Below are 17,212 nucleotides of genomic sequence, written 5' to 3' on the forward strand. Positions count from 1 at the left end.
CTAAGATCTCCTATTCAAACTCTCTGAGAAGTTGTTTGTAATATGTTCACATTTAGTTCTTTCATCAAAGAAGGACCTGGCCCATGTACTAACATCTAGTCTATGCAGCCATTGGTATGCTTTTTCATCATCTTTCTTCATTTCATCAGCCCATTTTTGGTAATCTTCTTTCTTGTATGCTTTGGCTGCTGACCATGACAAGTTCTTAAGATGATCACCACCAAATGACTTATTAAAGTTCTTGTATAAGTGTCTGAAACAAAATCTGTGTGGACTATTTGGAAAGATTTGAGCCACAACTTCAATCAACCCCTTCTGCCCATCAGAGATGATTGTGAGAAGGTTTGGGTGTTTCTTTACATAGTCACTGATTTGCCTAAGAAATTCAAACCAATTCTCAAAGTTTTCTAAGTTGCAAATGAAGATTCCTAAAGGGTATAAACCATTATTCCCATCTAGAGCAGTGGCAGCCAAATAAACACCACCATACTTACCCTTTAAGAAGCATCCATCTAAGCCAATTACAGGTCTACAACCCCTCACAAAATCATCCAAGAATGGTTTGAATGAAATACATAAGTTTTTAAACCTACGGTCAGAATCATACCTTGCACATGTTGCCATACTTCCTGGGTTCGAATTCAAAAGATTCATACACATTGTTGGTGCCATTTTGTAACCATTTTCATAGTTCCCATAAATCCTCTCAAGAGCAATAGCTCTTGCTCTCCAAGCTGTCCAATAACTAATATTGACAGTAAACTTTGGCCAAACAACATCTATGATGTTCTTGAGGGTGAAGTTGTTTCTTTTTCGGGCTCTGATTATGTCCTCCAACTCTTCAGCCACAAAAGAACAATGAGCCATCCTGTTATGCAATGTGGAATTATGCTTACATGTATGTGTGTTAGCTATCTGCTTCAAGACAATTGAGATATTGTCTTTTGGACTTTTCCTAGCATAGAAGAACCAACGACACCCATCATCTGAATTAACACACTTAGCTCTCAACCTGTAATCTTCATTTTTAACAAACTTGTACTCAAATATATTGAGCACATCAAATTTCCTTAAAAACATCCTAGCTTCATGCACATTATCCCACTTCATACCTTCAGAAATCACATCCATTGGCAACTCAACCCTATTGTGCTCTAAGGACTCTTCATTTGTATATAGGTTATGTGATTCATTAACAAATTCCCTAAACTATGATGGTGGCATAGGATGTTCACTTGGATCTACATCAGAATCTGACCCATGAGTCTCATTATCTTTAGTTGGGATCATAGTCATCATCACTTTCTGAGTTGTAGCTATAGTAATCCTCTACAACAGGAAGGTCATCTATGCCAGTTGGCAATCCATCAGTCTTAGGTTGTTGAGATTCAATTGGGACATCATTATGAATTGCATTGAAATCATAATGCCTCACATGAGGTTCAATTGGGGCATCATTTGAGGTGGGTTCAATCCCATCTAGATTGGGTATGTCATCTAACTCTTCATCAACCAAGTCCTCATACTCTGCTTCCATTTCTGTAACCTTTTGCTTTCCTTCCTTCCTTTTCCTGGACTTGTTGCTTCCTATAACTTCTTCAACTTCGCTATCTTCTTATAACTTCTTCCTAATAGTAGAACTCCTAAGGAGACATGGGATCCTCTTGCTAACTCTGACTATTCCTTGCCCTATAGGTGTAGTATGGCTATGTTCTGTCCCCATCTCCTTAGTAGGTGTACCCTTATGAATATTTCTATTCAATGGAGGGTTGTGATCTAAGAACAAGTTAGCCCTTCCCCAAGAATCAGATCTCCTTTTGGCACCATTTCAACAAATCAACCTCTTTATGAATTGTTATCATTTTGCTTTTCTTCAAGTACAAGAAAACCATGTTGTGACCTACCAAATCCATGTCCCTAGACCCCATACCTTTAACCAAATCCATCATGTTTAGCTCATCCCCGTCTACACTTTCAAAAATAACAATCTTTCCACTTAAATAGTCCTCATATCTCCAATTTCCCTTCTTTTGGGAAATTCTCCAATGACCAAAATAGTTAACAATAAGAGTTCTACTTGCAAGCTCTTCCCTAAGCCTGATAGATAGAAGGAAGGCAAACACATTTACAATTCACAAGAATTAAGATAATAAACAAACCATAACATGTAAGAAACATTAACCTAACAAGTATATGTCACTATAAGGTTAAAACAACAGTATGAACAAAAGAATATGGCATTGTAATGTTAAAACAACAAAGCAACATCACTAACAAGCAGAATATATGATAATGACTATCTTATACATATCAAAAGATCACTAACAGGAACCTAATATGATAAAGACTATATTATACTTAACAGCATCACTAACAAGAACCCTAAATCCCAGACTAAAAGTATCAAATATCGAGTGTATATTATGTAAATGACTCAAATGACAAGTAAACAGATGATAAAGCTTGGTCTATAGCTACTTACAAACCACGAAGAGAAGTCATTACTCGTTCAATAATTTAGGATGATCAAGACAACCCAGTGATAATAATAAAAGGATTTGAAGCTTAACCGACAACCTTAGAGAGAAAAACAGAGATGGACATCAATCTAAACCTTGCTGCTCAAAACCCAACTTCGATTTTGCCCTAATCACAGCTTGAACAGAAGAAATAATTTCTAGGGTTTCGTTGGTACGGTTAGAGAGAAATCGAGAAAAAAAAGTGAGATGCATTTACTCCCGCGTTTTCTAATTTGCTGAGGAGTGGGATGCGACAGTTTTGAAAAATTTGTTAGATCATGACCCTTCATCGCATTATCTGTTTCTGGCCGTAGGATTAGACGGGGGTATTTTGCAGTGGGTGAGCATGTGATTCGCACGGCCACTACTTCATGGCTATTTGACGGGAAAATGAGCTTTGGGCGTTAACGCCTAAACGAAAATGTTTTTAAGGCTATCCTCCTAATATAGCTAAATAAATGGAGGTCTTGTACTAAAACCCCCTTTTAGGAATGAAACTTTTTAGAAATAAATTTATGAAATTTTAAAGAAATTTATGGAATTTTAGAAAAGACTTTCTCATTAATTTAAAGATTTACCTATGGAACTTTAAAGAAATCTAAGGAATTTTAAAAAGCAAGGAAGGGAAAAAAGAAAAAGGAAAAAACAGGTTGAACCTCGTGTTTTCCCGGGCTGGGCCCGCCGGACTCAAAACGTAGGCCCAGCCCGGGACCAGAAATAAACTCGGGTCAACCTAGCCCGTTTTTCGTACAGGCCAGCCTTGTACGGACCGGGCTGATGCCGAGCCCAACTCGGACCGGCCCGGCCTTTTGAACACACTAGAGATGAGTGGAATATCCTATTTTATCATTCAATGGATTTTTTAGTACCAATTTTACAGAAAATTAAATCATTTGATTTGCTTAGATCCATCCCCTAAATTGATCAACCCATACCTTTTATATATGTAATAAACCTCATGATCTTCTCCAAAGGCATGCATTTTCGTGATCTTTCTTACTTAGATTTATTAATTTAGGTTTTCAACAACGCTGATCTTCTCCTTCTCCAACGACTTGTGTTCCTGTGCTTCAACTAGGAATGAGATATTTCCTAAGTGCGCCCTCTGTTATTTCCTCGCTCTCCTTTTAGGTGTAAAATGGGCACCAATAGAGATATCGTGAGGCACCTTTAAAACTTCCTCTCAATTTTCTTACCACATATCAATCACAAAAAAAACCGATTTCTAATCGGAAAAAGTTGTTTTTCTTTCCGAAAATAAAAAACTGATTGTCCCACCAAACATTTCACACGTAATAGCCTGAGATTGAGAATATTTGGTATTTTTGTCGCCTATGGTGATAAAGTTGTTTCTTGATTTCTCCTTCCATAAACTCTCTTGCTGGTTGAAGAGCTCCTCCAGGGCAAGTGTGAGTTTGTGGTCTTCCTCTTTTGATTTACTATTTTGAAGGCTTTTTGTAATCTGATTGATGTTATTTTCTATGTTATCGAAGCCCTTTGTATTCCATTTAGATAGCTGCTTGCTAAGCTTTTTAAGGTCTTGTTGAATATTGTTGTGGTTCTGATATTGTTTTATGTGTTCCCAATTGTCAGCAATGAAGTTATAGCAGTCAGGGTGGGTCATCCACGTTCTGATAAACTTGAAAGATTTAAGGGTAGTTTGACTAGGATCTTTGTTGTCAAGAAGGATGGGCAAATGGTCTGATCCGACTGCTTCCAAGTGAGTGACTCCATAAGATTGAAATTGGTGAAGCCATTGAAGATTAGCCAATGCCCTATCCAGCCTCTCTTGAATCATATTCTCTCCAAGTTGTTTATTACTCCAAGTTGTTTATTACTCCAAGTATAGAAATTACCATGATAGCCTAAATCTAATAAGCCAAATTTATTGATAATCTCCAAGATTTTAGGAATATTAGAATTGGACCCTTTAGAGCCGCCACTCTTCTCTATGGGATCAAGAATAGAGTTGAGATCCCCAATCATCACCCAAGGGTCCGCTTGGTCTTGATTCAGCTGACTGAGAGTTTTCCACGGCTTGAACTTAGCACGAAGATATAAAAGACATTCAAGATACTTTCACTTCACATCTCTTTGATATTAGTACTACGATCAATCCTGGAGAAGATCAGAATACTCTCAACCTTTTCACTCCCACTATCACGCAGAATCAGAACAAAGACCTACTAGCTATTCTAGACAAGGAAGAAATCGATTGGGCTATTCAAAGTCTCAAGAAAGAAGCTGCCTCGGGCCCAGACGGTTACCCTCCTTTTTTCTTCCAATCTAACTGGGAGACTGTAAACGCAGATATTTATGACCTGGTTCAGAATTTCTTCAAAACAACATACCTCCTTCCTGATATAAATCATACTCATATCTGTCTGATCCCCAAAACCCCTATCCCCCAAACCCCGGCAGACTATCGACCCATCAGTCTCCTGAACACCACTTACAAGATCATAACCAAGTTGTTGGTTGAACGTTTCAAGCACACCTTAACCCCGATTATCTCTCCCTTTCAAGCAGCTTACGTCCCCGGTCGTCAGATAACAGACAACATCATTATGGGACAGGAAATTATACACTCTTTCAAGAAGATGAAAAGTTCCGCTGGATATTTTGGTCTTAAGTTAGACATGTCCAAAGCTTTCGATAGAATAGAATGAAAATTTCTAACAGACATCATGAGAAAACTAGGCTACGACGAACATTGGATTAAGATGATCTATACATGCAACTCTACTTCATCAATGTCAGTGCTTATTAATGGTCGACCAGGTAAAGCTTTTTATCCTTCTAGAGGTATTCGGCAAGGTGACCCGCTTTCCCCGTTCCTCTTCACTTTAGCTATGGAAGGCCTAAGTCGTAAGTTGATGATGAATAATAATCAAGATAGGTTTTTGGGTTTCCTACTTATCATGCAGACTTTGAGATCTCCCACCTCCTGTTCGCCGACGACTGCATCATTTTTGGTAAAAACACAATAGACAACATCCACATCCTCAAAAAGATTCTTCAGGACTTCTGTGATAGCTAGGGTCAAATGATTAATTATGCTAAATCCAACATCTTATACTCAAAGAATTCACACCCCAAGTTCAAAAGACTGATTATGCGCACTCAGAAAGTTAAATATGCCTCCGCCTCAGAGAAATACCTGGGAGCCCAACTGTTCATCGGAGCACAAAAAACCAAAGTATTCAAGGATATCCTGGAGCACATCAAGAATAAGCTCAATAAGTGGAACCACTCGTTCCTATCCCAAGTTGGTCGTACTGTGGTCATCTCAGCCATAGCGACGGCCGTACCCCGATATCAGATGCAGTGCTTTGCAATTCCTAAAGGAATAAGCAAAAGCATCAAGGCCGTTCAACGGAATTTCTGGTGGGGTAAGTCGAAAGGTATTTGCACCAAAGCCTGGTCTTATATCTGCACTCCTAAGAAACTTGGAGGGCTAGGGCTTCATCTACCAGATCTGGATAATACAGCTCTCCTTTCTAAGATGGCCTGGCGACTTAAGACTGAACCAGCAGCAATATGGGTCAAACTCCTTAAAGCAAAGTATTTCCCGCACTCCAACACCCCAGGCCCTGCTAAAGTTCATCACTCCTGGAATTGGAAGACGATCAGAAAGCACTGTAGCCTTCTTGATGATCTATCAACTTGGGAAGTGCAATCGGGTAATGACATTAACATCTGGACTGGCAATTGGATCCCTGAAATCAATGGAACTATTCAGAACAACAATCACTCAGATCTTACCAAAGTAGCTCAACTTATCTCGAACAACAACTGGAATAATGAAGTGCTTAGAGCCAACTTCGACGTTAATATTAAGAACCTTATCAAAACTATCCCAGTGAACAGCGAAGGTAAGGACCAGCTCAGATGGAAACTCACCAAATCGGGTAAATTCACGGTTGCTTCCATGTATCAGTACCTCAGCAATAATAACAGCAATCACAACCCTAACAACCAGAACTGGAATTTCATCTGGTCTCTCCCAACCGTTCCGCGCATCAAAATGTTCATCTGGAAAATCTGCACCAAAGCTCTCCCTGTTAAGGAAAGAATCGGAAAATACATCGACAATAATACCACTTGTCCCAACTGCACTAGTATAGAATCTATTGAACATGCTCTTTGGCTAAAAACATCTGGTTTAACTACAATATCATATCTGAAAATATTACATCCATATCTGACTGGATCTTCTCTTGGGAAAATCAAATTCATCTTTGCTACACCAAAGAAAATATTCACTTTTCGACCATTTTATGGATTTTATGGAAAGTGAGGTGTGACCACTGTTTTCAATATGAAATCAATGACCTGAGTAAAATAATCAGAATGATCGAAAACTTCCCAAAAATCAATATGAACCTGGAGAAAATCAAACATACTCCTAGTGAGAAATGGCAACCCCCACCCCAGAATTTTATTAAGGTGAATGTTGATGCATCTTTTACTAATATAACATCCAATGTGGGCATTAGCTTGATTGTTCACAATGCAGAATCGAAATTCATAGGAGCGAAAGTAAAATTCACTAGAGCCAGAAACAGTGAAGAAGGAGAGGCGACGGCAATCTTACTCGGCCTCGAATGGGCCAAAGCTAATCAACTCAAGAATATAATTGTAGAATGCGACAATATCAACCTCATCAAACATCTTGACAATCAACATCACACGTTACAATGACAATCTTTAATCCACATCCGGAGAATTCGAGAAAGCAAAAAAGAATTCGAAGTGGTGAAATTCAAGTACACGAAAAGAGAACTCAATTCCAGCGCAGACAGATTAGCTAAATGGGCAAGGAAGAAAAACGCGAGCAAAGAGTGGAAGAATGTACCTCGTATGTTAGTTAATAAATATTGTAATAACGCTGTTATTAAATCTATGAAAGCTAGTTCAACAAAAAAAAAACATTTCACACGTAACAAACAAACTCTTAATAGGTTGAACGAGCAACTTGAACAACTATTCCTTCATCAAGAGAATATTTGGAAAGAAAAATCCAGAAACAACTTTATTACGGTGGGCGATAAGAACACTAAATTCTTTCATTCACAGGCCATCCAGCGTAATAGACATAATAGAATCAGGGCAATAAAAGATAGTAATGGGGATTGGCAGGAAAATACCGATAAGATTCAAGAGATTTTTACCGAACACCTTTCAGAGATTAATTCTACTGCCCATACAAGTACTGATCCGAACATTCTAAATTTATTTCAACCGAGTATATCTAGCCTGCAGAATAACAAGCTGACAGCTATCCCGGATGAACAAGAGATTAACCTTGCAATCAAGGGTCTTAAGAGAGAAGCGGCCCCGGGTCCGGATGGCTACCCGCCTTTCTTTTATCAAACTAACTGGGACACGGTTAGTCCTGATATCCATCAGCTGGTTCATAATTTCTTTCTTACCGCCTCGCTTCCGGCAGAAGCCAATCATACCCATATTTGCCTTATCCCGAAAACAGCTACTCCACAGTCCCCGGCGGACTTCAGGCCCATTAGTCTCCTCAATACCACCTATAAAATCATAACTCGTATTCTAGCGGATAGGTTTAAGGAGACTCTTTCGGACGTCATTTCTCCGGTCCAGGCGGCGTATCTCCCGGGTAGACAAATTTCAGATAATATTATCATAGGGCAGGAAATTATTCATTCCATGATAAAGATGAAAGGAACAGCGGGATATTTTGGATTGAAGTTGGATATGTCCAAAGCTTTTGATAGAATAGAATGGAATTTCCTATCAGATATTATGAGGAAGTTAGGTTACTCCGAGCAATGGATTAGTTTGATTAACACTTGTATCTCTACTTCCTCTATGGCGGTGCTGATTAATGGTCATCCAGGGCGTACCTTCTACCCGACCAGAGGCATTCGTCAGGGTGACCCTCTGTCCCCTTTCCTCTTCATCTTGGCTATGGAAGGGTTGAGTAGACTTCTAGTATCCAATCAGGACCAAGGATCCTTTAAGGGTTTCCCTACTAACAACTTGGAATTGACCATTTCTCACCTTCTATTCGCCGATGATTGCATAATCTTCGGTCGGAACTCTCTAGACAACATACACACTCTCAAGCACATCCTTATGATTTTTTGCGAATCATCAGGACAAATGATAAACTATAAGAAATCTAACATATTCTACTCGAAAAACTCCCATCCGAAGTTCAAGCGTATGATAATGCGCTTGTTGAAGGTCAAATACGCTTCTCCCTCGGATAAATACCTTGGGGCTCACTTGTTCATTGGAGCTAACAAGCAGAGTGCTTTCCAGGATCTCATTCAAAATATTAAGAATAAACTGGAGAAATGGAACTTCTCATTCCTTTCTCAAGCTGGCCGCACTATTGTTATCTCAACAATAGCTGCTGCCGTACCCCGATACCAAATGCAATGCTTTGCCATTCCTAAAGGCATTTGCAAACGCATTACGACCATTCAGAAGTCGTTTTGGTGGGGTAAGTCCAGAGGGATTTGTACCAAATCGTGGTCTTCCATCTGCCTCCCTAAAGTTTTGGGAGGTTTGGGAATTCATCGTACGGAGCTTGATAACATAGCATTGCTTAGTAAACTTGCCTGGAGACTCAAAGCCGAGCCTGATGCTTTGTGGGTCCGCTTTTTGAAGGATAAATATTATCCTAACACGGAATCCCCCGGAGCTTTTAAGGCACATCACTCTTGGCTTTGGAAAACTATAACTAGGCAAATACATAAGATTGATGAGTTGACGACCTGGAAAGTCCACAATGGCTCTCAAATTAATATTTGGACAGATAACTGGATTCCGGGTACTAACCATTCACACGTGTCTACTAATAATACTAATTTCATCAAAGTAGCACAACTTATCAATAATGATAGGTGGGATGATATAGCGCTTAATAATACTTTTGATCAACTTACCCAGAATCTCATTAAAGCCATCCCGATTTGTCCGGATGGAGCTGATCAGAGGATTTGGAGTCTGACAAAATCGGGTAAATACACGGTTAAATCCATGTATAATTATCTTTGCACTAGTATTAATTCACCCATGAATCAACAACCTAACTGGAAGTTCATTTGGAATATTCCTAATGTTCCTAGAATTCAAATTTTCATTTGGAAGATTTGTATAAAGGCGCTCCCAGTGCGGGAGAGAATAGGGAAATTTATTAATAACAATCTTTATTGCCCCAACTGCGAGGCGATTGAAACTATTGAACATGCACTCCTCCACTGTCCATTGGCTAAAAATATCTGGTTCCATTTTAATATCATTTCGGAGAAAATAGAGAACCTGACAGAATGGATTTTTTCTTGGGAATTTACCCCTCAATTTAAAGATAAATCTTTTCAGAATCTTCTTTCAACAATTTTATGGATCATATGGAAAACTAGATGTGATCATTGCTTCCAACATGAAATTACTGATCTATCACACATCATACGAATGATTAATAAATTTCCTAATATTAAGATATCGAATAATAAAATTACCAAACCCTTGAATAACAAATGGAATCCACCAGAACATCCTTGGCTGAAAATGAATGTAGACGCATCTTTTACTAATGTGAATGAAATGACAGGTATAAGTTTAATTATTCATGATGCTAGCGCAAAATTCGTTGAAGCTCATACCACTATAACCAGAAGCAGAAATAGCGAAGAAGGGGAGGCTCTTGCCATCCTTGAAGGACTACACTGGGCAGTTAAACATCAGTATAAAGACATCATAATTGAGAGTGATAACATCAATATCATCAGCCATTTACAGTATCCAGAGCATGTAGTTCATTGGCAATCGAGAGTTCACATCAAGAGAATAAAGGAAACCTTAAATGATCTTGATCGAGTTAAATTCAACTACGTCAATAGAAATTGCAATATTCCAGCTGACAGGCTCGCGAAGCGAGCTAGAAAGACGAATAAATCAGAATCGTGGTGCAGAATCCCTTATTTTTTAATCTCTTTGTACTGTAAGAATACGTTGGTTTTTTAATTTAATCGAACACCTTAACAAAAAAAAAAAAAAAAAAAACAAACTCTTAACAAACCGAGCCGAGAAAAAAAATGGCACAGTCGGATTCGACTAGGTTTGATCGGTTACACTTAAATTAGCTCACTCTCTGTAAATATTGAAAAGCGCGGGAAATGACAATTGAAAGCGCGCGAAATAAAGAGGTAATACAGAGACTGTTCAGAGAGAGAGAGAGAGATGGAGGAAGTAGCAGAACCAGGTAAAAGAGGAGGAGGAGGAGCAGAAGCAGTAATTAATCTTCAACCAAACTCATCAATCTCTATAGCTTATCATCATCTCTTCGGTCCTCATGACGATCTCCTCTTACTTGAACTCGACGAAACCCTCCTTCCTGATATCCTTCAAAACAGGTAAAATCCCCCAAATCTCACTCCAATTTTTATTTTATTTTTCGGGTTTCGTCTTCCATATACCCCCAAATTTACTTGCTATTGTTCATTCCTAGGGTTTTCATATTTTAATACTATTAGGGTTTATTTTATTTTCTCCAGAGTGACTGTTCGAGGAGAACCCGATGAAGATGCAGTTCTCTGTACTGCTTCCACTACTTACGCTCTCAAATTCGTCGGGAATTCGAATTCCGTATTTCTCATCCCCCCAGCTGAACTTTCTCTCTATAATAGTTCTAATCATCAAAATGGTGAAAAAACTGAATCAGATAATAGTGCTCATGTTATTAAAGTGGCTCCTGGAAATATGGAGATTGTTGAGGTAGCTCCAAGATTAGGAAAGCTTAAATCTTTACTCATGGAAAATCCTTATAGATCTGATGAGGATTCAAATGAAGATATGGAAGAGATAGAGAAAGAGAAAGAGAATTTAGGGTTATATAGATGGGAAGATTTGGTAGGAAGTGTTCAAGCAAGTGATGAACAATTGAGAGCTGAGTTAAAAGCTCTTTCAGCTTTGGAGATTAATGGGTATTGGAGAATAGTTGATGAGAATTATATGGGTATTGTTTTAAGTTTGATTTTGAATAATTCTGTACTGAATGGATGGTCTTTGAATTCACTCAAGGAAGATGAAGTTTTGAGTGTATTAGAATCTGATGGGTTTTCGCGTAAAATTGCACGTCACTGTTTGGTGGTATTTGGGAATAAATTAGATGAAGAAGACGGAAGTAGTTGTTTATGGGGATTAGATGAGAAAAGGGTTTGTGTTCATTTTGCAAAATGTGTTTTGAGAGAAGGGAAGATGAAAATGGACAAGTTCATGGAGGAATGGATGCAGAAAATTCCTTCTGGAATGTTTGCCGAAATTGATATGTTGGAAGGAGAAGTTTTGGTTGAAAAAATTGGAGTTGAAACATGTATTCGTGCTTTTAGTGTTTCCTCTTTACCGTCCACTCCTCCCGAGCGATTTGCAGCTCTCTTTCGTGAACGAGCTAAGTGGGAGTGGAAAGATTTGCAGCCTTATATCAGGTTTGCTTGATCCAATTATATCTATATTTCTTTATTTAGATTCCTATTCTTATACCCATTCATCTTTATTTTGTAGGGATTTACGTGTACCGGGTCTTTCTTCAGAAGGTTTACTCCTCAAGTACACTCGAAGATCACAACCTACAATTGACGTCGAACCCATTTTCAGTGCAAGATAAGCTCAAATTCATTTATTCTTGTCACAGTATTTTATTTTGAATCGTAGAATTCCTTAAATAGCTGTTTCAATATGAAAATAACATTTTGACTCAGAATAGTATTACTGTAAGTTTGTAACATGTTCATTGTCGTAAGTTAAGATGCAAACAAGATATTTGGATCTTTCTTTATGATAAATTTGAACTTCAAATGGTTATAGCTCAAATATGTTTCATTCTTACTTTAGGTTCACTCCTATTTTATGAAAGTTCACTCCTCTTGAACAATCGAAAACTAGACCTAGGCTAGTATTGGTGATCCTGATCCACCTTCCTGTCTAGCTCAAATATGTTTCGTTCTTTAGATTTTTTGGGTTTCGATTTTGAGCGGTCCTTAAATAGTTGAGTCCAAGTCGAAAATTCTGTTCAGTAGGAGTACTGTTCATTACCTTCAATTGGTCTGATTTCTGTCAAAGATCCTCCAAAATTCTACTGATTTATACATAGTAGACTAGTAATTATCGAGTTCTTCAATCTATTTCATATGGTGAAAAACTGATAATATTTGCCAGTGGCAGCTATTTTATTTTTATACTCATGGTTCTTAAATTGTTTGAGACTTCGAGTGATCTTTTGATGTAATACCCGTCCGAATACCAACCATATTGCTGTCCTTGATTTAAGCTCGACCAAAATATTTTAGCCTAAATCCACATGGTACAAGTTTTTTTCCTTGGCATAGGCTGCCCTAGACTAGGGTTCACCTCAGACTACTCTTGCTGATCACCTTTGGTGCGAAACTAATCCAAAAGGCCCACCGATATCGAAGACAAGGTATTATCTTACCCTGTTTGAAAGGTCTTTCTAAGCGATGTGGGACTATGTGGCTTGAACATGAAACTTTTGTTTCCTATCATCCTTCTCCCACATTTAACTCTATTCACTCTTGAAATTGTTTTGTTTAACTCTAATAAATTGTCTTCAATCATGTAGGTATATCGAATTAGGCCTCTATCTTTTTCCAGTTTTCTGTTTCTAGATTCTCTAGGTCTTATGAGTTCACTTAGTATCAAAGCCAAACGATTTGATTCTTCAAAATCTTTTGATTAAATGGTTAAACCTAAGGCATGATAAAATCAACAATTTATTGCTGAGGATACCTGATGAATTTTGATATTATATATAGGAAAGGACTTGAACCTACTTGGCTAGTTTTATCTTGGTTATTAGGTTTACTGCTACTTGTAACTGTTATAATGCTCTCATTAAAATTGTCGATTAGTTTAACGTCTATGAATCGTTACACTGCTGTTTTGTCGTTTTTCAAACATTTCTTCGTCACATGACAACCTCCTAAAAGTTGAGAGATCATTCTCAGGATCTTTCTGAAGTTAACTCGATATCGTAGTAAAATTGTCTTTGATTTACTTCAGATGGGTCTGAATTTAAATATCAAGTAAATGATATTTCAGTCCAAAGACCTAGCACAAACCCCTCACAGAAGGGCCTGTAATAAAAATTTAACAACAATAACAAATTGGAGGATAACTTGTGCACAAATGGAGATAGGGCAACTTTAGTTTGTATATCTTACTCTACCAAGGAAAAGTCAGGATTGATCCAAGCATATTGCCGCGAGTACTCCTGAGTCTCCATCTTGCCGACTCGTCTAGGGACCAAAATCCTACTCGGATTGAATCCCGAGTTGATTCACTAAGACCAAACTGACTAGTCGGCCAGTCGGAATTATTTAGCGAACCGAAAATCGGGCAAAAATGTTGTTATAGAGATGCTTTGTGGGACCCATAGAATTCCACTTGTTAACTTGTATAGTATGGCTCCCATTTTTTTCTTCTTTTATCTCTCTCTCTCTTTCTTTAGAGGGATTTGGATAGCAAAAAACAGAGTCTGATGATCTAAGCAAGAAAATGTGAATATAAGTGATCTTCATCCCGACCATAGTTTTGGTTTCCTGTTTTGGTATTGAATATTGGTGGTGTTCCAACTGACAAGTGAAATAAACTACTATGCTTTTCAAACTCCCATAAATTGTTCTTAAATACAAATCTAAATTTTTTTCTTAATGGGTGAATTTTATTCATCATAGACTATTATGATTCGTGATTAGTTAATGATTTTGTCACTTGCCAGGCTTAAATTTGTGGGTTTCGTGGTTTAACTATCGTTTTCTTTATCCAAGAAATTTCGATTGGAAAATTCTTATATTTATTACTACAATTTCGTAACAGACCACACTGTATCTTTTTCTTTTGATACACTTTGAAACGAAACGTTTTGGTTTTGATTCAGCTACTATCATTTTCTCTATTCTCCCATAAAATTGTATTTTTTCCATCTGTAGACACTAGAAATTTGAATGTTTTCGTTTTCTATTTGTTGAATTTTTTGAGCTAACTCCAATAGTATGATATGAAACTTCCCTATAAATTTAACATAAATTAATATAGGGAAATTGCATAAGTTTTGAGCTAATTTCTTTATATTAGAATCATCTGTACATAAAAATGTATATAGACATTACTGAATCAATGTTTTTTAATCAGAAACAATATTGGACATAATAAATGTTACCTTAGCAAAAATATGGATCATGGAATTCCGATAAATTTGCATTTAATCAAGAATGATAACGGTAAAGTGATTTTATATACTAAACCATAGCTAACCATACTTATATATTTTAGACAGAATTAGCTTTCGAACATTTCGTTCTCTCCATAGACGATAAATATATCCATTGAAGACAAGACAGCCAATATTTGCTTCTAACATGGTTTCCCCTAAATATTTTTGTGCCCTATTCAATTTCTTCATCCCATTGGCCAAACACAAATTTCTTCAACATATGTTAGGTACATTCATGCTCCAGGCATGTAGCTTCGTTTTAGTCTTTAATCTTCTCTTTAGCGACACCATCCACGCAACAAAGTTATGGTGTAGGATTCCACCACTACGCCATACAGTCTACGGATCAATCACTTCTATAAGCTTGTTGTAGGTGTCTTTGACGTTGAATTTACTTGTTTCAGTTACTTGCCAAATCGGTTTATCCTCCTCAATGCCTTCGACTATAACCTCAGGAAGTAATTCAACCACATCTCTCAATTCATGCCTTCTACTTACCACATACATCATACATTAACCCCATTGGATTTCAAATATCGGACAAAAACTTGGTTTTCCTGTCATTACCAATGAAGTTAGTCACAAATTGTTTGCCGACTATCCAGAATACGACGCTAACACGGAGAGCATTTCACGGGTATAAAACCAGAGAGAATTAACTGCTTTCCTTGGATTAATTAATGAAGAAACCAAACTATAACATGACCTAGCACTATGAAACTAAAAAGGGTCCTCCTATAAATATATAGCACTAGGAAGCTAAAATGGTCCTCCTACTAAAAGGACCGTCACATTTAATTACTTTGGGCACTCACTTATCACCAGCCCTTCACTTTCAAGTTTTAAGACTCCTCCCTCCCCCTCTTCACTTTCTCTCTCTCTACATTTCTTCCTCTTTCTCTCTCTACTTTATAAATCTCGTGTGTCTTCACCTACAATTACACCATCGAAGTCTTTCATCTCAATTTCCCTCTCTCCCTCTCTCTCTCTCTCTCTCTCTCTCTCTCTCTCTATCTCCCTAAAAATCTGCCGAGAGAAATTCTCAACTTCCGAGATTCTCGTCTGGGATTTCTTTGAAGATCAGAATTGTGAAGATGATTAAAGAATAATAGATGATTAAAGAAAAAGAAGAAAAACAAAATTGGTCAGATTTTGAAGGTGTAAATGAGGTGTACGAAACATATCTCCGACCGAAGTAGCACCCTCGGCGTCTGTGCTTCTTGTCTCCGTGAACAACTTTTTATTCTAATCGCCGCCCAATCTCAATCTCAACAACATTTTCTTGAATCGGAGGAAGATCGCCGGAAATCTGACACACATCGGATAAATCCACCGCCGTTAATCTTTCCTAGCTCTGTTTCTCCTTACATTTCTCGTCGTTCTAATAATTCCTCTTGGCATGATGGTCGATTTTACAGTACTCCTCAAATTGGCCCAACCAACACCAGCACCACCATCGCCGCCGCCGCCGCAGAATCCGAAACAGTCACCGCTACAAAGAAGAAGAAACACAGTAAGTTCAATCTCCTCTCAAATTTCTTCCGTTCTTCAACTAGATCAACCCAACCAGATCAACAAATTCCAGATCCTAGGGTTTCAACAACGTCAACAACTTCATCTCCAATTACATCAAGTTTATTCTCATCTTTCATTTCCGGTCGTCGGAAACACAGTAAGCATTCACAATCTCCGTCAACTCCTCACCCTCTCCGAAACCGACACAAATCTCGAGGAATATCACCATCTCGTGAAGAGGAAGATCACGAATCACCATCGGGAACAAGTGGATATATATCGGAATCATCACCAGGATGGAGAAAATCAGTGAAAACATCTCGCCGGAAAGGACAACCACAACACAGTCGGAATGTATCAGGGATGGGTTTCTGTTTAAGTCCATTAGTAAGAGCAAGCCCTAATAATCACCGGAATCAAAAGGATATACCGCCGGTATCGGTCGGAATATCAGGAGAACTTGGTAGGGTTTCAAATGTACCAAATCTTTCAACAGCAGCTTCATTCTGTGCAAATCGATCAAGAAAGATTGCTAATTTTGGAAAGTACAACAATTACAATTCTTGAGCATGATAATTCTCATTTTTTGTTTGGACGGATTTGCCCTTGTAATTTTTCCATATTTTTTTCTTGAATATCTTTTTTTATATATAAATAGCATTATAATTTTCTTTGAATTTAAAACGAAATTTCCTCTAGTTATTTTTCTTCAGTTTTTCTTGAATTTAAATTAATCTTATCTTTTGTTCAACACATATGTGATCTATACACATCTCCCATTTTAAATAAATATTTATACTGATATCTAGAGACTCGGATTAGTTTTATTCAATATTAGAGATTCGCATAATTTATAAACAATTCATTGTGATTAGTATTTTCAGATAATGTAATATCAATAAAT

The 17,212-nt window shown here is 37.7% G+C and overlaps 3 protein-coding genes across 3 annotated transcripts; 2 read left to right on the top strand and 1 right to left on the bottom strand.

Moving 5' to 3' along the window:
- Window positions 1–1,131, bottom strand: LOC147544496 (uncharacterized). The gene has a single exon (XM_086635720.1). It carries the CDS (start codon window positions 1,129–1,131, stop codon window positions 1–3), a length of 1,131 nt encoding a protein of 376 aa, XP_086491846.1.
- A 9,068-nt stretch (window positions 1,132–10,199) lies between these two features.
- On the top strand, window positions 10,200–12,374 carry LOC147544497 (zinc ion binding protein). The gene is made up of 3 exons (XM_086636958.1): window positions 10,200–10,918; window positions 11,060–11,989; window positions 12,066–12,374. The coding sequence occupies exons 1-3, from the start codon at window positions 10,746–10,748 to the stop codon at window positions 12,166–12,168; spliced, it is 1,206 nt and encodes a 401-aa protein (XP_086493084.1). The 5' UTR covers window positions 10,200–10,745; the 3' UTR covers window positions 12,169–12,374.
- Window positions 12,375–12,953: 579 nt separating this feature from the next.
- On the top strand, window positions 12,954–16,992 carry LOC147544498 (uncharacterized). Its single transcript, XM_086636959.1, has one exon. The coding sequence runs from the start codon at window positions 15,958–15,960 to the stop codon at window positions 16,873–16,875; it is 918 nt and encodes a 305-aa protein (XP_086493085.1). The 5' UTR covers window positions 12,954–15,957; the 3' UTR covers window positions 16,876–16,992.
- Window positions 16,993–17,212: the final 220 nt, after the last annotated feature.

This window comes from Eschscholzia californica, unplaced genomic scaffold (assembly GCF_041429995.1).
Source record: "Eschscholzia californica isolate CP2 unplaced genomic scaffold, dmEscCali1.0.p SCAF_4, whole genome shotgun sequence".
NCBI classification, from domain to species: Eukaryota; Viridiplantae; Streptophyta; class Magnoliopsida; order Ranunculales; family Papaveraceae; genus Eschscholzia; species Eschscholzia californica.